This window comes from Lynx canadensis, chromosome E2 (assembly GCF_007474595.2).
Source record: "Lynx canadensis isolate LIC74 chromosome E2, mLynCan4.pri.v2, whole genome shotgun sequence".
NCBI classification, from domain to species: domain Eukaryota; kingdom Metazoa; phylum Chordata; class Mammalia; order Carnivora; family Felidae; genus Lynx; species Lynx canadensis.
This window is the reverse complement of record NC_044317.1, coordinates 57,973,947-57,999,462: the sequence shown is the minus strand read 5'-3', so window position 1 is coordinate 57,999,462 and position 25,516 is coordinate 57,973,947. Positions and strand designations below refer to the sequence as shown.

General features: G+C 54.0%; 1 protein-coding gene and 2 long non-coding RNA genes across 13 annotated transcripts in view; 2 read left to right on the top strand and 1 right to left on the bottom strand.

Moving 5' to 3' along the window:
- Positions 1-25,447, top strand: part of LOC115502671 (leukocyte immunoglobulin-like receptor subfamily A member 5) — a 26,737-nt gene extending 1,290 nt beyond the window's left edge. Inside the window, exons 1-11 of one of the 9 annotated variants that reach the window (XM_030298298.1) lie at positions 17,605-18,031; positions 18,244-18,376; positions 18,536-18,571; positions 18,753-19,037; positions 19,187-19,489; positions 19,797-19,847; positions 21,230-21,349; positions 23,469-23,511; positions 23,603-23,640; positions 23,846-23,898; positions 24,781-25,447. In XM_030298298.1, the coding sequence (XP_030154158.1) occupies positions 17,930-18,031; positions 18,244-18,376; positions 18,536-18,571; positions 18,753-19,037; positions 19,187-19,489; positions 19,797-19,847; positions 21,230-21,349; positions 23,469-23,511; positions 23,603-23,640; positions 23,846-23,898; positions 24,781-24,978 (1,362 nt within the window). In that variant the 5' untranslated portion in view covers positions 17,605-17,929 and the 3' untranslated portion in view covers positions 24,979-25,447. Of the gene's footprint in view, positions 1-17,592; positions 18,032-18,243; positions 18,377-18,535; positions 18,572-18,752; positions 19,038-19,186; positions 19,490-19,796; positions 19,848-21,229; positions 21,350-23,468; positions 23,512-23,602; positions 23,899-24,780 lie in introns of those variants that run through there. The other 8 variants (XR_003965159.1, XM_030298300.1, XM_030298297.1 and 5 more) reach the window with 8 other exon arrangements.
- LOC115502735 lies at positions 7,208-10,828 on the bottom strand. The gene is made up of 3 exons (XR_003965177.1): positions 10,736-10,828; positions 8,865-9,170; positions 7,208-7,246 (listed from the first exon to the last, which is right to left on the bottom strand). It is a non-coding gene; the product is annotated as an uncharacterized LOC115502735 (long non-coding RNA).
- Positions 9,196-12,645, top strand: LOC115502729. Of its 3 annotated transcripts, none has more exons than XR_003965164.1 (3): positions 9,196-9,206; positions 10,970-11,064; positions 11,442-12,645. It is a non-coding gene; the product is annotated as an uncharacterized LOC115502729 (long non-coding RNA). The 3 variants fall into 3 exon arrangements; XR_003965165.1 differs by lacking the exon at positions 9,196-9,206 and adding an exon at positions 10,879-10,897 and having other exon boundaries at positions 10,998-11,064; XR_003965163.1 differs by lacking the exon at positions 9,196-9,206 and having other exon boundaries at positions 10,969-11,064.
- Positions 25,448-25,516: the final 69 nt, after the last annotated feature.

Here is a 25,516-nt window from a genome sequence, read left to right as displayed (position 1 = left end):
CAGTGCAAATAGTCCTGTGAGGGGATCACACTGGACAGCACGGATGTAGGGCATTCCCATCCCCATGGAAAGTTCCATGGGTTCGTTCCAGAGGAGCGCCCTTGTGGGGGGGTGGGTCAGGAGGACTCAGCCTTCTCTGTCCAGCTTAGGCCTCTGACTGTGTGCTCGATTCCTCCTTCCTAGGGGACACACAGATGCGTGGGGATGACAGTGACAGCCCAGGTGAGTGAGGGGGGCGGAGGAGCAGGACCCGGTGTGTGCTTCTTGGGGAAAGAATGTGCTTTGGTGTTGGCCGTATTCCAGGCCTGCCAGTGCCCTGTGGACAGAGGACCTGAGCACTCAGGACCCTGGTTTTGTAATAATGCTTCCTATGTCACAGAACTGTTATGAATTGGAGACGTTTTATACATAGGTGTGCACGTGACAAGCCCCCAGCAAACATGGGGGTGTGCAGTAGGTGCTCCATAAATGCACGCTGCTGATAATCCGGTTCCATCTTCCCTGTTCCCCAGACCTGTCGACAGAGCATGTGTATATTTTCGTTGGGGTCTCTGTGGCCTTGTTCCTTTGTCTCCTCCTCCTGGTTCTCGCCTTCCTCCATCGTCAGCGTCGGAAAAAACACAGTAGGTCTCAGGGAGAGGTGGGGTGGCCTGGGGAGGCTGTTTGGGGTGTTGGGGAAGAAGTCCTCTCTTCTTAATTCACACCCCTGACTGTCCACAGGGCTCCCCGGCAGCCAAGGTGAGGAGCAGAGGCCCCAGGAAAGGTGAGGCCCCTGAGACTAACCCTGGCCCCCCTCCCAGGCCCCTGCCTCCAGGGGGCCCCCCAGTGCTCACTGTACTTTCCCCCACAGGGTCAGCCCAGCTGTTGACCTTCTCCAGAGGACACCAGGTAAAAGGACAAGGAGGAGGGACAGGCCAGGGAGAGGGAACGTTTGAGAACATTCCAGGATGTTCTAGATGGAGTGCATGGTGAAATCCGAAGCTGTGGGTTTTCAGGCAAATTGGCCTTCCGAGACCCACCCCAGAGACCTGACCCCTTGTCCTCTCCCCTCCAGATGTGGCAACAGTCGGCAGACTTCCTGAGAAGGACAGGGAAGCGCCCAGCTCGGTAAGTCCTTGTATCCAATACCTACCTACAACCCCAATTTTAGCAGCTCGGTCAACAGTTTGGTCACAGTACCTTTCTTTTTTTAACTTTTATTTATTTACTTATTTTCACATGTATTTATTATTGAGAGACAGAGAGACACAGAGCATGAGCAGGGGAGGGGCAGAGAGAGGGGGAGACACAGAATCCGAAGCAGGCTCCAGGCTCCGAGCTGTCAGCACAGAGCCCGACGCGGGGCTCGAACTCACGAACTGTGACATCATGACCCGAGCCGAAGTCGGATGCTCAACCGACTGAGCCCCCCAGGCGCCCCTGGTCACAGTATCTTTTGAGGCCTCCCCTTGGAGGTGGCATGGTCTCACTCTGTCATATTCTACCGCTCACACAGGCCAGCCCTGATTCTAAGTGGGAGGGCACTGCGCAGTGGTGACCCCAGGAGGTGGGGTCACGGGGGGCACCTGGAGGCTGGCCACTAGGCTCCCCTCCCCACCGGCCCGGCCGCCCTAACTCACCCTGGGTCTCACTGTCTCAGGCCCCGCCTGCAGGAAGCCCCCAGGACGTGACGTACGCTCAGTTAGACCACCAGATCCTCGCACAGAGGACAGCCCGAGGCACGTTCCCACGGTCCACGGAGCCCACGGCTGAGTCCAGCACGTATGCATCACTGGCCAGACCCTGACTCCGGACCCACCTGGCCTCTGCTCCTAGAGACACGGGAAGTCACTCCTGCAGAAGCATGAGGCGGCCATTTGGAGGGCTTCCCTACAGAATCATCCCTTTCTGGAAGGCCATGCCATCAGCTCTCCCGGAGGCCAGAGGTGCACTCAGGAGACTCCTAATCAGCGTCTAGGAGGTTCATCAACCACGTGGTCCCTCCGAAAACCAACTAGATGCTCGCAGAGAATGTGGAGCACTTCATTTACAAACACCCAGAGCTACAGACCCCTGGCAGTTTCCAGAGACTCAGCTATGGTCCCACGGTCACCCACAGGTGATTCCAGATGTGTCCTGTGTGTCCCCACCTGCCCCCAGAGGCTCTGATTTACTCGTCTTCCAGAGTTCAGTAGTTGATCTTGAACCCGGGCTATACTTGGGCAGCTGATCGCTGAGACCCTGTTTTCTGGATCATGCTTCATTTTGTTCACCAATAAATGTTTTCACGGGCCCAGCCTGCAGCAGCCCCGCGTGAGGAAGCAGGACTCACGGTAACTTGGTCCTAGTGTCTGCCCCCAGCTGAGAGCAGGAAACAAGACAAAGGGTGAATCTGTTTTCTGAACTGAGTGTCCCACGGAGGAATGAGGGAGACGTCTGAGGGGACGTGTGCCTGAATAAAAGTGCGGATGATACAGCCCCACCCCCCCACATGCACATGCCCATGAATGCACCCACGTACACACGTGCACACACACACACACACACACAAGTACACACAGCCTCCCCCACATGCACATGCCCATGAATGCACCCATATACACACGTGCACACACACACGCACACAAGTACACACAGACACCCCCCCCACACACATACACACAGACACACACATGCACCCACTTACACAGGGACACGCACACATGCACACACGTACATGCCCACGAATGCACCCACGTGCACACACACACACACACACACAAGTACACACAGCCCCATACCCCTCCACACATACACACAGACACACACACATGCACCCACTTACACAGGGACACAAACACATGCACACACATACATGTCCACGAATGCACCCACGTACACACGTGCACACACACATGCACACAAGTACACACAGCCCCAGCCCCCCACATGCACATGCCCTCGAATGCACCCACGTGCACACATACACACACACACAAGTACACACAGCCCCACACCCCTTCACACATACACACAGACACACACACATGCACCCACTTACACAGGGACACACACACATGCACACACGTACATGTCCACGAATGTACCCATGTACACACGTGCACACACACACACAAAGTACACACAGCCCTACACCCCTCCACACATACACACAGACACACACACATGCACCCGCTTACACAGGGACACACACACATGCACACACATACATGCCCACGAATGCACCCACGTACACACACACATGCTCACGAATGCTCACACGCGCACAGACACACCCCCACATGCTCACGAATACACATGTACACACACGCACACACGCACATGCTAACAAATGCACAGATGCACACACAGATGCACACTCCCCCCGTACACACTGTGTAAATGTATGCACACACACGGACACATGTGTGGACCCTAACGAGGGAGTCGCTGAGGTCGTGATTGCACAGGGAGGGCCCCTGGGGCTTTTAGTCCACCCAGGGGGACACGTCAGCTCCCCATTTCCCATGCCCGCCCCAGGTTCATCCACGCTGGACACCATGCATTTCCAAACACAACAGGACCATCCCGCTCGAAGACCTTGTCCTTCATCTGACCTTCACTCCCTCACCTGGCTGACGCCCTCGTTCTTGCTAATGGGCTTGGAACAACTCCTCCAGCAACGTGACGGCATTAGTCTCCTACAGCTGCTGTAACAAATTACCACGTGCTTAGTGGCTAGCTAAGCGCGTGGCTCGAACCCATGAACCGTGCGATCATGACCTGAGCCGAAGTCGGACACTCACCCGACTGAGGTGCTCCAAGGATCTTAAGTCTCCCTACTGCTGAGTTGGGCTCGCTTTTTCCCGTTTGCTTGTGTGGGAATTTAACTTCTATGCCCCCTAACCACACACATTCAGACAGTGGCAGGGTGCTGGCCTAGGAACGGGGTGTGGGCACCTTGGGGGCTGCTGCCCCAGAGCCCCCTGGCTTGTGGTGTGCAGAGAGCAGAGGGCCACGTACACCCATTTACAAACACCCAGCGCTACAGACCCCTGGCAGTTTCCAGAGACTCAGCTATGGTCCCACGGTCACCCACAGGTGATTCCAGATGTGTCCTGTGTGTCCCCACCTGCCCCCAGAGGCTCTGATTTACTCGTCTTCCAGAGTTCAGTAGTTGGCCCTGAACCCGGGCTATACTTGGGCAGCTGATCTGCATCTGTTTCACGTGACCTAGTCTCCAAATTCCACACCTGGGAGGTGCCCCCACACCTCTCTCCCTGAACCCCAGGATCTAGCCTTGTGGGCGGGCCTCATGGATCCGTGATTTATTTTATTTTCATTTTGAGAGAGAGGGAGCAAGTATGCACGTGTGAGTGGGGGAGGAGCAGAGAGAGATTGAGAGACAGAGAGAGAGAGAGAGAGGGAGAGAGAGAGAGAGAGAGAATCCCAAGCAGGCTCTCCACTGTCAGCATGGAGCCTGAGGCAGGGCTTGACCCCATGACCTATGAGATCTTGACCTGAGCCAAAATCAAGAGATGGACACTCAACCGACTGAGCCACCCGGGCACCCCTCCCCCTGTTGTTTCTTAGGCTTCCGTTCACAATTGCCCACTGGCTTACTTACCACTGTTGCTGATTGCTACAGGGTTTGTAAACAAGGCAGCCCCATGCTGCCTCTACAGCAAACGTTTGGGGTCTGCACGACCACGTCCCCGAGTGGGACCAGCTGTGCCACCAGAGGATATGGGGTGTCCAAGGCACACTGCCAGGAGAGCCCCGAACCTACAGTGGGCCGGACGTGTTGTGTCTCTACCAGACTTATGGGGTCAGCCTCGAGGACCCCACTGGGATTTAAACGGGGACCCCATTTAAATGGGGACGCCACTGGGATTTAAATTTACCCTGACAACTGCTAGGGAGCATTAGTGAAACATTCTGGTTGATTTTTGTGTCTTTTATTTCTTTGGCCTGGGTGGGGGAGAGGGGGGAGGGGGGCGGTAAGAAACCTGCCTGCCTGCTATAGGTCTTGTACCAAAAGTTTTATTATATGTTAAAAGAATGTTTTTATTTTAAAGTTTTTAATTTATGTTGAGAGAGAGCATGAGTAGGGGAGGGGCAGAGAGGGAGAGAGAGAATCCCAAGCAGGCTCCACACGGACAGCAGTGACTGTGGGGCTCAGTCCCACAAACCATGAGATCGTGACCTGAGCTAAACCCAAGAGTTGACCGAGCCACCCAGGTGCCACTAAAAGAATATTTCTTTAAACATTCGACCTAAACTGGGGCACCTGGGTGGCTCAGTCGGTTAAGCATCGGACTTTGGCTCAGTTCATGATCTCATGGTCTGTGAGTTCAAGCCAGGGCTTGTGCTGTGCTGACAGCTCAGAGCCTGGAGCCTGCTTCAGGTTCTGTATCTCCCTCTCTCTCTGTCCCTCCCTTGATCACACTCTCTCTCTGTCTCTCAAAAATAAGTTACCATTTTTTAAAGCCCCACAGTGATCCTTAAAAAAAATAAAAATTCGACCTAAACTCACCTAGCTCATTCTGGTGCAATTTCTATCTTACTTCTTTGCAAACATTAACACATGTTTTAAGGACTTTATTCTTAAGTAATCTCCACATCTACCATGGGGCTCGAACACACAACCCCGAGATCAAGAGTTGCACGGTCTACCGACTGAGCCAGCCAGGTGCCCCAACATTAACACATTTTAATCTTCATATAAACCCTCCAGAACATGTCCTATCCTTTTCTCCATTTTTCTTGAAGAAACTGGGGACCGATCATTAATTAGCTTGCCTTCACTCGGCCAGCTCTAAGTGGTGGGGACTGCAAACTGCATAGGGCAGCTCCTCTTGGTGACCTCAGGACAGCCTGCATCTCGCCAGCTGGGAGGTGTCTGTCGTGTTTCAGAGAGGGTGGGGTCCTGGTTTTCCAACACAATTTTAACTTGCACTGAGCTTTGATTTTCTATTTGTGCTCAAGGTTAATTTCTATTCGTACTCAACGTTTTTCCTCTGCTTCCTAGCCCTGTACTCTCTCTCTTTGTTTTCTTCATTGCGTTGTGTACTGAATTTCTCTTTGTCATGTGGGACAAAGTCTCTCTTTACCAACTATTAGTGTATTAGTCAGGGTTCTCCAGATAAGCAGAACCAATAGATTCTATTGTAAAGAGTGAATATATATGTGTATATATATTTGTGTAAAATATGTGTGTGTATATATATATGTGTAAAAAAATTTTTTGTGTTTATTTTTAATTTAAATTCAAGTTAGTTAACATACAGTGTAGTCTTGCTTTCAGGAGGAGAGCCCAGTGATTGGTCTCTTACATAGGACACCCAGAGCTCATCCCCAAAAGCACTCTCCTTAATGCCCATCACCCATTTAAGACCCCCATCCAGCAACCTTTTGTTCTCTGTATTTAAGAATCGCTTATAGTTTGTCTCCCTCTCTGTCTTTATCTTATTTTTCCTTCCCTTCCCCTATGTTCATCTGTTGAGTTTCTCAAATTCCACATACGAGAAACCATACGATGTCTGTCTTTCTGTGACTGACTTATTTCGCTTACCATAATACCCTCTAGTTCCATCCACGTTGTAGCAAAAGGCAAAGGCTTCATTCTTTTTGATCGCAGAGCAATACTCCATTGTATAAATATACCACATCATGATCCATTCATCCATCGATGGGCATTTGGGCTCTTTCCATATTTTGGCTATTGTCGATAACGCTGCTATAAACATCGGGGTGCATGTGCCCCTTTGAGTCAGCATTTTTGTATCCTTTGGTTACATACCTAGTAGTGCAATTGCTGGGTCGTAGGGTAGTTCTATTTTTAGTTTTTTGAGGAACCTCCACACTGTTTTCCAGAGCGACTGCACCAGATTGCATTCCCACCAACAGGGCAAGAGGGTTCCTCTTTCTCCCCATCCTCACCAACATCTGTTGTTTCCTGAGTTGTTAATTTTAGCCATTCTGACTGGTGTGAGGTGGTATCTCATTGTGGTTTTGATTCGTATTTCCCAGATGATGAGTGATGTTGAGCATTTTTTCATGTGTCGGTTGGCCGTCTGGATGTCTTCTTTGGAGAAGTGTCTATTCATGTCTTTTGCCCGTTGATAAGTTCCTTATAGATTTTGGATACTAACCCTTTATCTGATATGTCCTTTGCAAATATCTTCTCCCATTCCATCGGTTTTATTGATTGTTTCCATTGCTGTGCAGAAGCTTTTTATCTTGATGAGGTCCCAATAGTTCATTTTTGCTTTGGTTTCCCTTGCCTCTGGAGACATATCAAGTAAGAAGTTATATAAATTATATTTAGGTATATAATATTTTAAATGTAAATTATATGTTTAAGTACAACTTATAGAGATAAATTTTAAATGCATATATATGTATATGTATATTTAAATATATACTTAGCATAAGAATCAGCTCATGGGTTATAGAACCAGAAGTCCCACCATCTACTACCTGTCAGCTGGAGACCCAGGAGAGCCTGTGGGATAAATCAGCCCCAGTCTGCAGGCCCAAGAACCAGGCGCTATGATGTCCTGGACAGGAGAAGATGGTTGTCTGAGCTCAAGAAGAGAGAGATGGAATTGGATCTCCTTCCCCTTTCTGTTCCATCCGGCCCCGAGGGGGTTGGAAGATGTTGGCCCACCTCGTCACTCAGTCCACGGAATCAAATGCGAATCTTTCAGAAACCCGCCCGCACACTGGCCCAGAAGTCCTGTTTTCCCAGCTCTCTGCCCGCCCTCCCCCCACCCCCCTGTCAGGTTGTACCTACAAACAACCATCACAGTCAGATGGTGAGTCTCCCCTCAAAATCTGGCTCGTTTGACCCTGACCGGAGCCAGGCTTTTAGCAAGGGAAGGGCGGACAGCATGGCATTGGGAGACAGACAACTCCAGAATATTCTGCCCCTTCCAGAGGAGGAACTGCCGACCAGGTGGGGCATCTGCTCTAGTGAAAAGGAGATCTATGAGTCCGGGCAGTGAGGCTGCAGGGGCAGCAGAAGGGGTTTAGGGGGAATTTTGGAAGGAGAGCAAGATAAAGCCCACACGCCTTCTATCTCGGGGGCTTGGCGGGAAGAGGAGAGGACAGAAAAGCAGACGTTGTGGACCAGTCTTTCCTCCTTGACCCTCCAGCCACAGACCCCAGGGTCAGGACTCGGCCTCTGGATGGCCCTACTTTCCTGCATGAGGGATGCGGCCCCTGCGCGCCACCTGGAGGCCAAGGCTGGTATAGCACCCCTGGTGGCTCCAGTGTGGCCAGGCAGAGAGGGAGGGCTACCTTGCCCTGGGACTCCCCCAGTTCCGGAGGTGTGCCCTGGGGGCGAATGCCAGGGGGGCCGTCGCCGTGGGAGGAGAGATCCCACCTGCGCCGGATGGGGCAGGAGCGGGCACCCAGACACATGCACTGAACCCCTGGGACAAAGGGGACACGGAGATCACCACAATGGTCCCCAGGCCCCAAGGGAGCAGAGAAAGGCTGGACCCTGTGACCACTGAGCATGGACATCAGCTGGGCCTGCAGGAAGCTGGTGAGCAAACCCCGCAGTCCCCAGTCAGCTCGGACCCAGGGACCGGCAGGAGGACACAGAGCCACCTGCTCCCTGCACGTGGGACACCATCCTGGGAAGGAGCATGGAGACCGGCCAAGATACAGGAGCGTTTGCAATGATTGGGTGTGTGTGAGTGTGTGTGTGCTCCCTGCCTAAGTGGGGGCAGCTCCTGAGTGACATCCGATCACTGATAGACAAAGTCATTTTATTTCTTTGGCTGACCTGCAATGCATCCCGTTCTGCTACACACACACACACACACACACACGCACGCACACACGCACACATTCGCATGCACACATGTACACACGTACATGCAGGGCAACATCACCTGAACACGGGTCACTATGTGGGAGGCAGGACATGGCAGGAGCTGGGGTCTTTCCGTAGGTGAGTTTGCACAGAGAGCGTCTCCACATTTTCCTCCTGCTTCTCTGGGAATCCAGGCTGGTTGCTCTCACGGAGAAAGAGAAGTGCTCTTCTGGGGAGGGTGGCTCTGACCCCAGACCCCATATTCCCTGCAGTGGGTGGGGGACGTCCTCCGCTGGGGCCGCACTGACCCTGAATTTGCACGGCTGCTTCCTGGCTTGTGTCTCACGGCACAGCCCGTGGGTCTGGACCTTCTGTTCCGTCGAGGCTGTGGAACATGGAGGTCTGGGGGGTCAGTCGTGTGGTTTCAGGCCAAGAATCATAAAGCACGTGGGCCTTGATGCCCGCAGGGATGGTGGACATAGAGAACTATGATATTGATATATTGAGAGATATACTGATATATATTGATTCTCTTGTCCTTGAGAAACAGTGGCTACAGCGGCTGGGTCTCCCCTGGGCTTGTGCACCAGGTCTGGGAAGAGCCGCAGGTCTGTGCCCTTGAGAGGCTGGGCCACCCCAGTCCAGGAGGGCACCACAGACCCCTCCTCCGTCCCTGTCCGACCTCCTCTCCCTTCCCCCAGACTCCAGCTCTGCCTTTGAGCCCACCTTGTCAGTGACTCAGCCAGACACTCCCTTGGGCCCTGACCCTAAAAAGCCCCAGGCCTTTCCCTTGTCTGTCTCCTCTCACAGTCCCCGCCCCCTCCACTGGGAGGTCAGTGTGGGTCTTAGAAGCCCCAGGACACATGGGGATCTTCAGCCTTCCTCCCCAGTGTGAGCAGGTGACACGGAATGTGAACGAGGCCACTGGACATATCAGAATCCCATGGAGGCATCAAGTCCCTAGAAGAACCAGGCCCTGGTAGAAGGTGCGAGAGAAACACAGGGTTCACTGAAACGTAAAGCCAGTAGACTGTGAGAGAAGCTTTTAAGAATGGAGGAAACGCAAAAGACCTAAGTCACCATGGCCTGGGAGGGCGGTGAATGACAGGGTGGAGGTGATGCTAGGATTCTGTGTTGTCCACAGGGGCAGGGGCTCCAGCCCACCTTCCCTACTGACGGTCCCGTGTTCTGTGCCACAAATGGACCCAGAGAGGCCCCTGGGGGTCCAGACAGGAATCCAGCCCCCATCCCAGCCCCAGCGGCACAGGAAGCCTTGCCCACCAACGTTTGGACGGACGTCACGGTCTCTTTACCGCATCCAGGACTTGAGGGCTTTCGGTTACAACTGGGATGTTTGAGCAGGAAACTCCTCCTGTCCGGCCTCCCTCCTCCGGCCCCGCAACCCCGTCAGCGCCCCCTAACTAGAGAGCCTAACCCAGCCAGCTGGGGGGCAGGGGTGAGTGCAGAGCACAGCCCAGAGTCACAGGACCCGGAGACAGGACGTCCTACCTGCACAGTGTGCTGCCTGCCTCCTTCCTCTCTGGGCACTCCCCCCACCCCCCGCAACATGACGTCATCAGGAGAATTTCTGGAGCCCCTTTTGCCTGTGGGAAATGTGTAGTTTGAGAAGAGTCAGCCTGTTAGGACCAGAAGGGGAGCCAGAAACCCCTTTCTGTGTTGCACCCCCTCTGTCTGTGTCTATCCACGTAACTATGCGTCTTTGCACCTGTGTCTGTGTCTCTCCGTGTGTGTATGTATGTGAATACCTGTCATCTCTTCTCATGTCCGATGTACCTACTTGGGGAGCTACTCACCCCCCTATGGGTACGTTCATCATTTACCCGTCGTCCCATCGTCTGTGTGTCTCTGCCGTATCATCATCCCGAACCCACCGTGTCCATATTTGCATCCATATCTACGCGTCTACGTATGTTCTATCCACCCACTTACCAGCCATCATCCTATCTCTACCTTCCCATCATCTCTGTCTCTGTCCGTCACGGGTTAATACCAGGTGGGCCTCCTCCTGACAGGCGTTCAGCCTGGTGATGTGATATCTCACTAGAAACGGCTTCCAGAAGTCAAGGCCGCTCTGTGATCCAAAAGAGGAAGGTAGGGCTTACCCCCCCCCCCCGGCCGTCCCCGCTTCCTTTCCGTGAGACCACAGACACGAGGCCCTCACAGCCCTTCCTGCTCGCGTCCTGACCCGCAGGCCCCTGTCCAGCCGCCCCGGGACTAGGACAGCGCACAGATGCCCCACAGCCCCTGGATGTGGTAAAGTGAGTGGGGAGGGCAGGGGCAGGGGGGTGGAGACGCCAGTGGGGGCCCGGCCTCACCTCAGTTGGCCCTCAGGGAGGACGGTCTCTGCAGGCCCTGCCGCTCTGTCCCCTGGGCCTGAGCCAGCAGCGTGGGGCCCGGGGCCTCTGACAGGTGTGCTAGAGGTTGGGACAGCGGGGGGCGAGGGGGGCGTCTGGTTGGGAGTCCCAGAGACTTGTCTGCAGCCAGAGACAGGGGAGGCAGCTATGTTGGGGGACGGGGGGGTCCTGCTGACTTGGGGAGGTGTGAAGGTCACACGGCTACATCCTTGTCGGCAGCACGCTGACCCCCAGGGAGGGAACCGGTGGCTACTGTGTCCCTCACTGGGCTTCTCTTGCAGCGCTCCGCCTCGCCGGGCGATCCACGCGCAGGAGGGCGAGTCCCGTCCCCACGCTCTCTGGGGCAGCCCTGGACGGGAGTCCTGCTCCTTCCGGGAGGGACCCGGGCCCCGAGGTGCAGAGACCACAGCTGTCCTCAGCTGCATGAGGACAGCCCCTGGCTGCAGACCCCCGAGGACGCCTCAGGTCCAGCCCAGCCCGCCTGACTGAGATTCTCGCCCACAACAACTGTCGCCAGCTCCCTCTTCCCCTTTCTCTGAGGGCCATCAGCCCCGGGTCAGAGAACGCATGGGGTCCTTGAGTCCCCCTGAGCCCGCCCCACGTCCATCCCTCAGAGTCCTGTGGGTCCCACCGGCACCTCCCGCTGGGCTCCACCCCCGCCAGGATCTGCTATCCTCATAGCCCTCCATCCCCGCTGTCCCCACTGTCCCCGCCTCTCCCAAGTCAGCCAGGCTCTGTCCCAGCTTTGCCTCCGGGGCTGATGCGCATAACGGTGCCTCTCCTCCCGCCCCACTGCTTCCTCAGTCCCCCGCGGTTCTCAGACAGGGTCCCGTGTCACCCCACACCTGCCCCCCCTTTTTCTATTCCTCCCCCTCACCCCCAGTTCAGCGGCTCCAAGCGCTCCGCTCAGGCCATTAAGCGGTACTCGCGCTTCTCCCTTTGGTGATCTCAGCATCTGGGGGCTTCGATTCGACATTTCAGTGGAGGGCTCCCGGGTGTAATTTCCCGCCTCCCCCATCCTGCGGCCCCGCATTCCCAGCTGCCCTCTGGGAACGGGCCCCCCCGGCTCTCACTGACACCTGTCACCCGCCTTACTCAGGGAGGCCCCCAAGTGCACCCGCCATGGGTCTCCACACGTCCCGGTTCTTCTCTTCCCCGGGCGCTCTGTGCCTTCCTCCGTCTGCCGACTGCTCCTGGGCCCTGTTGTGCGGGATCAGGGGTCCAGGGAAGGAAATGGAAACCAAAACCCCGCCGAGGTAGCCCCGCAAGCTCACTGGGATGGCTTGTATATATTTAGAACATTGTTTAGGGAAAGTAACAGGTGCCGGGCGCAAGTGGAGAAACTGGAACCCTAATTAATGCAGGGGCGGGGCGAGCGTAAATCGGGTGGCAGTTCCCCAGAAAGTGAGCCCAGAATCGCTCACTGAGCCGCCCGTCCCAGCGCCCCGCGCGCGGGAAGAAGGACGCGGCGACGCCAGCGCGGTGCGCGCAGGCCGAAGCAACGGAAGCGGGGCCTTGGAAGGTGTGCGCACTGGCGTCCACGCCGGCGCTATCCACACTCGCCACTACAGCCGCAGGCTTCTGAGGTGTGGACGAGGGAAGCCAATAATTAGCATCAGCTCAGGCGCTGAGTAAGGACCCTAGTGGCAGGTGTGGGCTCCACAGACGGAGGAAGGAGCCACGTGTCCAGGAGGGCGGGCGCCTCGAGCAGCTGGAAAAGGCAGCGAAACGGGTTGAGTCTCCAGGAAGGAGCGGGGGGTGGGGGGGTGTGGGGGGCTCAGACCCACGTCAGAGTTCTGACCCCCCAGGATTTAACGATCCCAATGAACCTGCTGCCGGAAGTGTCCCCCTCTGCGCTCCTGTGTTCCGGCAGACGAGGAGTCTCAGACGCCTGATCTCCCAAGCTTCTGGAAACGGATTCCGGTGCCAACCTCTCCTGACCAGCGTTCCGACCTCAGTCCCTGACTCTCATCCCACACCTCTGACCACCAGTGCCCGGAGCCCAGCCTGGCCACCTTCTGGAGGCCTGGACCCCATCTCTGCGGCTCTGCAGGGGCCGGGGGCTTGTGCGCAGCGCTGGTCCCAGTGTGGCCGGGATACAGGATGAAGGACGACCTTCCCCGGCGTGGCTGCATCTCTGCAGGAGGCAGGGCTCCGCGCGGTGGTTCTCCGGTGTCCTTTCTCTCAGCACAGACGGATGGAGGGGCCACTCGGCTCTCACGCAGACTTGTCTTCTGCAGTTGTGCGCCCCCCCCCCCACTGTGTCCGTCTCCCGGAGCACTGTCCTCAGCACGAAGGACAGGAAGGCTGCCTGCCAGGGCCCCTGCCTCCTGCCCAGAGTACGGAGCGTCCTCGTTGCACTTTTTGGCACTCAGCTTGCCAGACTCGGCCGTGGAAGGCGCTTCTGAGCCCGGCGCATCATCAGCTCTGTCTTGCTCTCCGGACTCAGTGGAGTCCCAGACTCATCTCGTGTCCCTCCTGCCCTGGACCAGGAACCCCCTTTTCTGCAAGAGTTCTCGGGCTCCTTTTACCGGGGAACCGTATTTACAGAACAAGATGTGCGGGTTATGCGAACTCAGGCCACTGGGCTTTTTTGTTCCTTAGGGAGCAAGTTAACACTCAGGGAGGATGGGTAGTGTGCTTTCACGGGGGTATTCCCAGCCTCGATGTGATGTCCTGTCCTGTCCTCTCCTCTCTCCTCCCCTCCCATCCTTCTTCTAGTAAGCCTCATGTCTAGCATGGAGCCCAGTGCAGGGCTTGAACTCACAACCTTGAGATCAAGACCTGAGCTGAGATCAAGAGTCGGATGCTTAACGGACGGAGCCATTCAGGTGCCTCAATGGACTTTTTAGGTTACACTTGTATTTCTCATACTTCAGATCCCTGCTCCTGATAAATTAACGTAATTACATTTTCGCTTCGCCCTGTGGCTTTGTTGTTAATCGGGTGTAAGCGTATCTTTACCTTGACGTGTTCATATTCGTGTCAGAGTGTGCTCTCCCCGTCTTGTAGGATTTAACTGTGTTTTGGAACGTGCAGGACGTTCGTAGGTTTCAAAAGCGAAAACTCCCCGAATTGGGACATTCGAGATGACCCTCCTCACCCCCTCCCCTTTGCCCCACGCCCCCACATAGCGCAGGTGGCTATTTTTGTTACTTCCGGGTTCTCAGATGGAACGCATGATCCGTGGAAAGAGAAGTCCGCAGACACATCCTGCTACTTAACTCCTTTCTTGGATGGAAGTCAGCCCGTTCCAGCTATAGCTTTGTACCCCACTTTCCACTCTTCCAGCTTCCCGTGAAATAAACCGCCACGAACTCAGTGTTGACAACAGTGTTCGTTTATGCCCGGGCGGTTCTGTGCGGAGAAGGCTGACACGGTCCCACCGGGCCACGTGAAGGTGTCAGCAGGGCTGTGTCCCTTCCAGAGGCTGCAGGTGCTCAGCAGAACACTGGTGAACAACACGTGACCAAAGAAAACATTTGTAACAGGAGCAAAAAACATCCCTAAACGAAAATGGAAACACAACAGGGCAAGACCTATGGGCTGTTGCAAGAGCACTTCTGAGAGGGAAGTTTATAGTCATGGATGCATATATTAAGAAATTGGAAAGATGTCAAATAAACAACCCAACCTCAAACCTAGAAGGACAAAAAATAAATAAGTAAATGAATCCCAAAGTTAGCAGAAGGAAGGAAATAGAGATGGGAGTAGAAATAAATGTAATAGGGAAAGAAAAAAAGAAAGAAAAAAGAAAAGATCAAGGAAACTGAGTTTGTTACTTGAAAAGAGAAACCAAATTGACAAACTTTTAGTTAGACCACCTAAAGGGGGATAAAAAAGAGAAAATTCAATTTATCGCAATGAGAGGCAAGGCAAACGGATCAATCGGGACCGACGCTCTCGACCAGAGTGCGGCCTCGAACAGCCGGGGTACAGAGTTTTTATAGCCGACCACATCGTCTTATTATCACCTGGGAACAGAACAAAGGAATAGTTCCCAGGTGGAAACAGTTCAAACAGGCCCTTGCCCCAATCCGATCAAACACTAATCACATCCCTTGATTGACAGGCTAAGGCTGTTGTCTCTTAACCTATAGTGTTAAAACTAAGCTGTTATTTCTTAAGGCTACAGGTTAGCCCTACACTACAATTTAACCCTTACAGAATCTATCATCGAAAACCTTTCCTTCTCGGTTATTTCTTTACATAAGTTTTCTGCCCACTTTGTTCCCTCTCTCTTCTTTTTCTGTAGCCTTAATTATTCCATTCTGCCACAGAGGGTCTCCAGTGCATTAAAAAAATTTTTTTTAATGTTTATTTATTTTTGACAGAGAGAGAGAAAGACAGAGCATAAGCGGGGGAGGGGCAGAGAGAGAGCGAGACACAGAATCCGAAGCAGGCTCCAGGCTCTGAGCCATCAGCCCAGAGCCCGACGCGGGGCTCGAACCCACAAATCGCGAGATTGTGACCTGAGCCGAAGTTGGACGCACAACCGACTGAGCCACCCAGGCGCCCCAAGAGTTTATTTTTTTTATGTCTACTTATTGTTGAGACAGAGAAAGAGCATGAACAAGGGAGGGTCAGAGAGAGGGAGACACAGAATCCGAAGCAGACTCCAGGCTCTGAGCTGTCAGCACAGAGCCCAACGCGGGGCTCGAACCCACAAACCACGAGATATGACCTGAGCCGAAGTCGGATGCTCAACCGACTGAGCCACCCAGGCGCCCCGCTTTTTTTTTTTTTTAATTTCATTAAGTGAATTCCTCTAGTCTAGAATTTGTGTTTGGTTCTTTTCTACGACCGCTATCTCTTTGTTAAATTTCTCTTTGTGTTCACCTATCGCTCTCTTTATTTCTTCGTCTTTCTGTGTGTTCCCATAGCCCGATGAGTTTCCTCAATGCGGCTGTTTTGAAACCGTCGTCAGCCGTGTTGCAAAAGTCTGAGTGTGAGCTCGGTTACTGGGAGGCTGTCCTTATCTTTTGGTGGTGATGCGTGTCCTTGACTCCCATGGTCCTCGGAGTTTTGCGTGGCCGTTTTAGCATCTGAGGTGGTGCTCACCTCCGTAAATCTTTAGTTGTTGTCTTCGGGCAGGAGATAGTTTTCATCCGTCCTTCCTTCTTACGAAATTCGTGAGCTTGTGTTTCCTTTCTGGTTCTTGCAACCCACCAGGCTGGCTGCTGGAACCGCTCTTTTGCTTTGCTACATATTTGGGGCTTCTCTCTTGCCCACAGACCCCGTGTCGGGCTCGGAGCCTGGAGTCTGTTTCGGATTCTGTGTCTCCCTCTCTCTCTCTCTCTGATCCTCCCCTATTCATGCTCTCTCTCTGTATCAAAAATAAATAAACATAGAAAAAAATTTAAAAAAAAAGGGGGGGGGAGCTCCTGGGTGGCTCGGTCGGTTAAGCGTCCGACTTCGGCTCAGGTCATGATCTCACGGTCCGTGAGTTCGAGCCCCGCGTCGGGCTCTGTGCTGACAGCTCAGAGCCTGGAGCCTGCTTCAGATTCTGTCTCTCCCTCTCTCTCTCTCTGACCCTCCCCTATTCATGCTCTCTCTCTGTATCAAAAATAAATAAACATAAAAATTTTTTTTTTTAAATTAAAGAAAAAAAGGGGGGGGTTCCTGGGTGGCTCAGTCGGTTAAGCGTCCGACTTCAGCTCAGGTCATGATCTCATGGTCCATGAGTTCGAGCCCCGCGTCGGGCTCTGTGCTGACAGCTCAGAGCCCGGAGCCTGTTTCAGATTCTGTGTCTCCCTCTCTCTCTGCCCCTCCCCTGTTCATGCTCTGTCTCCCTCTGTCTCAAAAATAAATAAACGTTAAAAAAAATTTAAAAATATATGCATCCTAACACTCAGTGGGGTGTTGTCTCCTGGTCTCTGTAAATGTTCAATCGTCTCTCTTCAGCTGTTGCTAGGTTGCCCTCTGACACCTTTCCTTCCGACACAACACATAGGACATTGGCCCTACTCGTTCTATTCCCTAAGTATCTTGAATTTCCCTTTGTGGTCTCTGTATGCTGCATTCTGGAACATTTCTTCAACATTGTATTCCAGTTTTATAAATGGCTCTTCAGCTCTGCCTCGTCCCTAATGGAATGGATTTTTTGAATGTATTGATTTTATTGGATTTTCATCTCTGAAACGTCTTAATCGCTTCACGAATTGCCTATATTTCTGTAACATGAGCCATATTCTTGCATCAGAAATTAAATATCTCCTTTAATTTTTTGAAAACATTTTTAATGTTCATTTATTTTTGAGAGAGAGAGACACAGAGTGCTAATGGGGGAGGGTCGGAGAGAGGGGGAGGCACGGAATCCGAAGCAGGCTCCAGGCTCTGAGCTGTCAGCACAGAGCCCGACGCGGGGCTCAAAGTCACAAACTGTGAGCTCATGACCTGAGCTAAAGTCGGACGCTTAACTGACTGAGCCACCCAGACACCCCGGGTAATAGATGAATATTTAGATAAAGGTTACCACGTCCTCCGACATCAGAGCTCTAACCCAAATAAATAAACATCTTCATGCAGGGCCCCAGAATGGGAAGGAGGACTCTGCCCCAGACACAAGGGGCACTGAGAGACAGGAGGGACTCATGGGCGTGTTCCCAGGAAGTGGAGGTGGATGATGACACAGGAAAATAGAGAAGTCCATGAAGGCTGTGACAGAAAGAAAACCCAAATCTGGGGCCAAGAGTGAAATCTTACTTCCTTCTCTATTTCGCTATATTTCTCCTCTGTGTGCATGACCCTGGTGACCTTGACCTGAGCCATGCACAAATGTCACAGCTGTGTCTGCACTGACATGAGGCCGCAGAGGAGCCGGAACCCACACCCCCTGCAGCATCTCCGGGGCCTGGGGACCCCGTGGGAGGTGAGGACCCCCGGGGATGTGCTGAGAATGAAGGAGAACTCGTAGGGGAGGCTCTGGGAGGGAAGGACGTGCCCTGGTCTCCTCACCTGGATGGGACATCTCAGGAAGCCTTGGGTCCACTTGCTGCACCATCATGGACACCAGAGTTGGGCCCCTGGAAACAGGCTGTTCCCCTTCCTGTGGGGCTGCTGACGTGACAACCCCATGACCAGGCAGGCCAGCCCCCAAGTGGCCACACCCTGTGCTTCTGTCTGTCCTCGAAGCACCAAGGTCCCTCCCTCTGCACAGCCGGAGCCAGAGGCAGAGACGCCATGACCCCCACCCTCACGGCCCTGCTCCTCCTCGGTGAGATCTCAGGAGGGGAGGGGATGCCCTAGTCTGGGAGGGACCCACCCCACAACCAGGCCCTGGGCAGTCAAAGACCTCAGGCACAGGAGGGTCATCGGGAGGAGGGGTATTGCTCAGGACTCGGGGCCATCCTCTCACAGGGACTCTCTCTTCCAGGTCTGAGTGTGGAACCCAGGACCCAAGTGCAGGCAGGTGAGTGTGTCCCCAGGTGTCCCATCCCACTTCCTCACTGGGGACGGGGGTCACCCACCAGTCAGCTGGAAATGGAGAACAGCAGTTCTGGGTGGATGGAGAGGGATGTCTGGGGGTTTGGGGTTGAGCTGGGAACTGGGGGTGGGGAAGGTCTTGTGACCGAGCCTCTGTTTCCTTCCAGGGACCCTCCCCAAACCCTCCATCTGGGCTGAGCCAGGCTCTGTGGTCCTCCGGGGTAGTGCTGTGACCATTTGGTGTCAGGGAATCCTGGAGGCCCAAGTGTTCTTTCTGGTTAAAGAGGAACACTCAGGGTTCTGGGATGTTCATTTCCCAAAGAAGCCTGGGAACACGGCCAAGTTCTCCATCACACACATGACAGATAGACATGCAGGACGGTATCACTGTTCCTATCGGAGACCCGCTGGCTTGTCAGAGCGCAGTGACCCCCTGGAGCTGGTGGTGACAGGTGCGAGCCCCCTCAGGGTCCCCGCCCCAGGCTCTGCCCTCAGGGAGGGGGTCTCCTCCCAGCGTGTCTCCCCTCACAGTCCAGCCCTGGGGGTGTTGTGGGGGGTGGAATCTGAGCCCCATTTAACACGCCCCCTCCTCCTCTCCTAGGATTCCATGGCAAACCCCAACTCTCAGCCCTGCCCAGCCCCGTCGTGACCTCAGGAGGGAAGGTGACCCTCCAGTGTGCCTCATGGGAGAAATTTGACAGGTTTGTCCTGAGGAAGGAAGGAGAACCCAGGCCCTCGTCGACCCTCGACTCCCAGCGACCCACTAGTGGGCAGTTCCAGGCCCTGTTTCCTGTGGGCCCCGTGACCCCCAACGTCAGGTGGACATTCAGGTGCTATGGCTATTTCAGCAAAACCCCCCAGATGTGGTCCTACCCCAGTAAGCCCCTGGAGCTCCTGGTCTCAGGTGAGAACCTGTCCCGTATGTGTTCCTGTGGTCTCCTCTAGGCTCTGTGTGGGACACCCCCGATCTAGGCTGAGAATGAGGGGTTGCAAGGGAGGGTCATCCAGAGGGACAGCCACCCCTCAGAGGAATGCAGGGCCACGGGGCCCTCCCACCCCTGCCCCTTCCTACAAGCCCATCACTAGGAGCTCCAGGTGGATGCAGGAGGGTCCTTCGGGGCTGCAGGGCAGATCCGCCAGAAGAGTTTGGGCCTAGAGGGGGTCTGTCTGGGAAGCTCCAGCCCCCTACCCTCCTCTTGTCTCTTTCCCAGGAACTTCTGGGCGCCCCAGCCCCCCACCCACAGGACCTGGCTCCACAGAGAGTGAGTCACTGGGGCCTCTCCGCTCAGAAGGAGCACAGACAATCTCAGGGAGTCTGAGAGCCTCTCAGAGGATCTACCTCCCCCTGAGATGCTCAGAAACCATCTTGCGTCCAAGGGGGCTGGGGGCCCAGTAAAGATGCCGGGGGACCACCAGGCTCCAAGCCGACAGAGGAGGGCCGGGGTGGCCGTGGCAGAGGGAGAGGGTGGGGGCCCAGCCGGGAGAGCAGGAGCCAGGCTGACGTGAGGAGCTCGGATAGCCTCACCGCCTCACCTCCCTGCCCTGGGATGATGATGTACGTGGTAGGGCCCATTGAGGGGAGAGTTCTCAGTGTTCCCCGATGCGGTGACTTGGGGCAGGTCCCTTTCCATCAGGGCCTCCGTGTCTCTATTTGTGATAGGGGAGAGGCCTGGCTCAGATTTCACGGTCATGTCCTCTCTGGCCCTGTAGGGGCGCTGCCCTAGGTCTGCAGAATTGGAAGGTGCACAGCGTGGGTTGCAGGGTGCAGAGAAGAGCAGAGCAGTGGTGCTGGTGACGTCCCCAGTACTCTTCTGCCAGCCCTGTGGTGCTCAGCCTGGCCTTACCCGGGGAAGCCCTGATGGAAAGAGATCAGCATCAAACAGAAACAAACAAGGGCTTGGCGGTCGGGCTCTAAGGGATGTAAATCCCAGATGAGCCACTTCCAGACTGTGGGTCCGCGGACAAGTCCTTTCCCTGTCTGAGTCCCCGCTTCACTCCTTGCTAAACGCATCTCCTACCGTCTCCCTCATGGGTTTGCTGAGAGGTTTAGGTGGGATCTTGGAAATAATATTGCTCTGCGTGGAACAGACCCACGGGGTGTGCAGGAACTGGCATGCTGAAAAGCCCAGACCGGCCCCACTTGTGAGTGTGAGGTCTGCAGGGTGGAGGACAGGTCTTGGCTGGACCTGGGAAGGCATGGAGTCCGTCCCACGCAGGCCCGGTTCTGAGCACCCCAAAGCCTCTGACAATAGGAGGTGTGTTCACCTCTGGCTACAAGAGAGGGCAGGACACATGGGGACGATGGAACAGGCCATCCCAGTCAAGGTAGGAGCCCAGAGCCTGAAGCAGGTGTCCATTAGGGTGGGCAGTGTGAGGAGGGCACAGGGAGCCCACGGTCCTGGGTTCAAATCCCAGCTCTGTCACCCGCTTCCTGGCTGGGGGATCTGAGGCACCTGACTGATCGCTCTGAGCCTTGGTCTCCTCGTCTGTGAAATGGGTGAAGGCGGGGTGGCCTTCCCCTGGTGCATGATTATAATGGGGATTAGCGGTAAATGAATGCATAAACCCCAGCACGGGTCCACACACAGTAGGTGCTCAGTTAACTGACATCATTGGTTCATTCATGACATCACTTGTGTCCAAGGTCTTGAAAAGTACCAGAAAATTGCGATCGGGGCCTCTGTGACCTTAATCTTGCTGCTTGCCCTCCTCGTCCTCCTCCTCCTTCTCCGACTCCGGCACCAGAAAAAATGCTGCAAGTCAGGTAAGTGGATGGCGATGTCTGGTCTAACTGAGAAGGGAGATCTTACCCTAAAGACATGAAGTGGCTTTTCTCAGAGCACCAAACAAATGGCACCAAAACAGAAAGACGTGTTCAGTTTGGAAAAGCCTCCAAAATGAACAATAACAAAAAAAAAAAATGTCTAGGAATCTCTTCCCATCACAACCTCCTTGGGACAGAGATGGGGATTCCCAGGAAGCGCAGTTATGAGGGCAGGGGTCCCACATGGGGGTACCTGCACCCAACACCCGAGGAACCACGCCGGTGATGAGGAGGGGGGGCTCTGGGAGGGACGCAGTCTCCCTGCGGCCAAGAGCAGGGGGGAGGGGTCACAGCGGTGAGGAGTGGGAGCAGGTTGCAGAAGTAGTTGGGAGATTAGTTGCTTTGAGCAAATATGTAAGTATGTCGGGGATAAAGGGAGCCCAGTTGCTCAAGATCTGCAGGGATTTATAAATGTGCAAAGGCAGGCGGCTAGAAAAAACTCTGAGCTGTCGTACCGGAATTGGAAGTGTCAGTGTGACCTCATTAAGAGATATACTTACACATCGACGGACACAAAACAGCTGTATGGGTGTGTTGGTTGTCGGGTGCACACACACACACACACACACACACGCACACGTATGTCCCAGCTATGTCCACCAATAAAACCTAGACACTGACAGCAAACAACCATCCAGGTTCTGGCTTTTATATACCACCCTGTAGTAAAAGGAATGGGGGGGGCGGGGCTCCTGGGTGGCTCAGTTTGACGTCTGACTTTTTTTTTAAATTTTTTTTTAACGTTTATTTATTTTTGAGACAGAGAGACAGAGCATGAACAGGGGAGGGTCAGAGTGGGGGAGACACAGAATCCGAAACAGGCTCCAGGCTCTGAGCCGTCAGCACAGAGCCCGATGCGGGGCTCGAACTCACAGACCGTGAGATCGTGACCTGAGCCAAAGTCGGCCGCTCAACCGACTGAGCCACCCAGGTGCCCCTAGCGTCTGACTCTTGATATAGGCTCAGGTCATGATCTCACGGTTCGTGGGTTCAACCCTGTCCGCACTAACAGCGTGGAGGCTGCTTGGGATTCTTTCTCTCTCTGCCTCTCTCTCTCTCTCACAATAAACAAATCGACTTTAAAATGTTTCGTAAAAAGAGGGAATTAGGTTTCATCGGAGAAACTCTTTATTCCAGGTTGGGACAGGGGGACTACTGGAGGCTGCTGGGACATCTCAGTGTGCAAACATTCGCAAAGAATGATGGAGACAGGGCAGAATGACCCAGGAGCCACCTGGAAGGAACTCCCTTTGGAAATCTCTAGAATAATCTGAGCATCCAAGTATTGGATTACAATGCACTGAATATAACGGAAATCCACTAGTTTATAGAGTAAATTAGTGAATGCATGGGGGCAGAGGGAACACTTTAATGTTCATTTATTTCTGAGACAGAGAGAGACAGAGCATGAGTGGGGGAGGGGCAGAGAGAGAGGGAGACAGAGAATCCGAAGCCGGCTCCAGGCTCTGAGCTGTCAGCACAGAGCCCGACGCGGGGCTCAAACTCACAAACCGTGAGATCGTGGCCAGAGCCGAAGTCAGATGCTTAACCGACTGAGCCACCCAGGCGCCCCAAGAACAGACACAGACTTTTATTTTATTTTATTAAAATATGTTTAATGTTTATCCGTTTATTTTGAGACAGTGAGAGCAGGGGAGGGGCAGGAGAGAGGGAGAGAGAATCCCAAGCGGGCTTTGCACTGTCAGTGCAGAGCCCGACACGGGGCTCGAACCCACAAACGATGAGATCATGAACTGAGCCAAAACCAAGAGGCAGCTGCCTAACTGACTGAGCCACCCAGGCGCCCCAGACCTAGACTTTTAAAGATGTTCTTTCAGTTTTCGAAAAAGAAAATGTATTTGAATCATCCATGCACGTTTTGTGTGTTAGAGTTTAGTGTGTTTTGCGTGTTTTGTGTTTGGTTTCGTGTTGGCCCTGAATCCCAGATTGATGGCGGCGGCTGTATAACCTTGTCAGGGCTCAGATCTCTGAGATCCTAATGCAGCCCCGGGGGCCAGGTTCTGGGGTGGGTTAGAAGCGAATTTCTAACTTTGTGCAGGTGCTCTACATCCTGAGGCTGAGACCAGAGCCCTGCAGAAAAGGTAATTTCTCCCCAAAGATCCTCCCCCAACCTCCCACCTCTGACTGTAGCCGCTTCATTGCTGCCTAATGCCCCTGTTTCCCCCCCCTCAGCTCCAACTCCGTGGCTCCTGTCCAGGAGGAGAAGCAGGGTAACTGGGAAGGAGGGAGGAAGGGCTAGGAGGAGGGGTCGGGACAGGTTCTGGGCTTCGCATGAAAACCGCCAAATCTGTGTGATTCCAGGTACATCCCCGCCCCCTGTCGGGCCTCAGTCTCCCTATCTGAGGGTGGGAGGGGCGTGTGGGACTGCAGGGTTTCGGGAATCTTGGCATGAAATAGAATCTTCTCATTCTCCAGATGCTGAGGTGAGAGAGTCCCAACCTGAGGAAGACAGACAGATGGACAGTCGGGTGAGCCCCAGCTCCTGTCCAGGGCCCCCAGCACAGCCTTGTTAATTAGCTAAATCCATGGGCTGCCTCTCCAGCTTCCTATCCCTCAACTCAGCAGCATCTGACCTCACCTTTCCTCTTGAAAGGTGATACATGCAGGCTGCTGGGACACCACTTCTCAGTGGCTTTTTTCTGACGTCACGTGGGCCCCTTCTTCTCGGTCTCCTTTTAACTGCTGGTTGTCCATAATGGTAGTGCTGCCGGGCATGGTTGTATAGTTTGTGCACTGCACAATAGTGATTGTGAGGATTGAGACCCTACTTGAGGCCGCATGAGTGCGAAAGTACCCAAGCCAGGGATTCACATGATCCAATTTATGGTTTGGGTTTTTTTTTCATGTTTATTTATTTTGGAGAGAGAGAGACACAGAGTGTGAGCGGGGGAGGGGCAGAGAGAGAGGGAGACACAGAATCCGAAGCAGGCTCCAGGCTGTAACTTGTCAGCACAGAGCCCGACGTGGGGCTCAAACTCACGAACCATGAGATCATGACCTGAGCCGAAGTCCAACGCTCAACCAACTGAGCCACCCAGGTGCCCTCATCCGATTTATGTTTTAAAATTAACTCTGGCGTCTAGGTGGACAGGTAAGTGAAGAAGGACATAGTGGACGAGTTCTGCCCCCCCCCCCGGATCCCACAGCAGAACCGTGACAGTGAGTCCCCCAGGGGAGTGACTGTGCCCCAGGGGAACCACTCAGGGGTGGGGGTGGCCACTCTTCCTTCCCCCTTGGGAGGGATTGTTGGACAGACAAGTGGGAGAGAACAGTGAGGTGGGTTCTCGCTGCTCCTGGCACCCCGGCTCCCCCACCTGTCACATACCTGACTCCCACTCCCTGCCCTCCAGGCTGCGGCATCTGAAGACCCCCAGGATGTGACCTATGCCCAGCTGAACAGCCTGAATCTTGAACAGGAGACAAGTGCACCCCCTTCCTCACGGGCAGGGGAGCTGCCCGCAGAGCCCATCATGTATGCCACTCTGGCCAGGAAGGATGCACACCCCGCACTCCAGGGAGGGGACTGCAGGAACCCCAGGACGCAGTGAGGCTGCCCCCAAGGACACTCAGCTAATACCCCCTGCGCCTGGGGACCTCTCATATGGGAGCAGGATATCCTGGAGCTTCAGAAGTCATCTCATTCGCCAGATGAAGAGAAGTATCAGCTCCATATTTTTAGAAAGAAAAGAAAACCCTTCTAAATAACCAGTGGACAAGAGAAGCCAGCCACAGATGAAGATAGGACTTCTCTTTTTTTTTTACTCCCATGACAATGCAAAAATTCTACATCAACGCATAGTTTTACTTAAATGGTAATGTAAATGCCGTATGCCAAGACGAAATGGGGAAAGTCAGTGCCTGAATGCAATTAGTGCCAAGAGAAGAGAGCCCGAAAGTCAACAATGCAGGCAATGTTCTATGGGAGCTAGAGAAAGGATAGCAAATTCATCCCATGGCGGTGGGTGAAAATCAGAAGACCTTACGCTGATCACAAAGAATAAAAAAGAGAACAATCAATTGTGTGAGCTTGGGCTGCTGTAATAAGATACCATAGACGGGGGAGGCGGTGTCGGTAAACAACAGAAA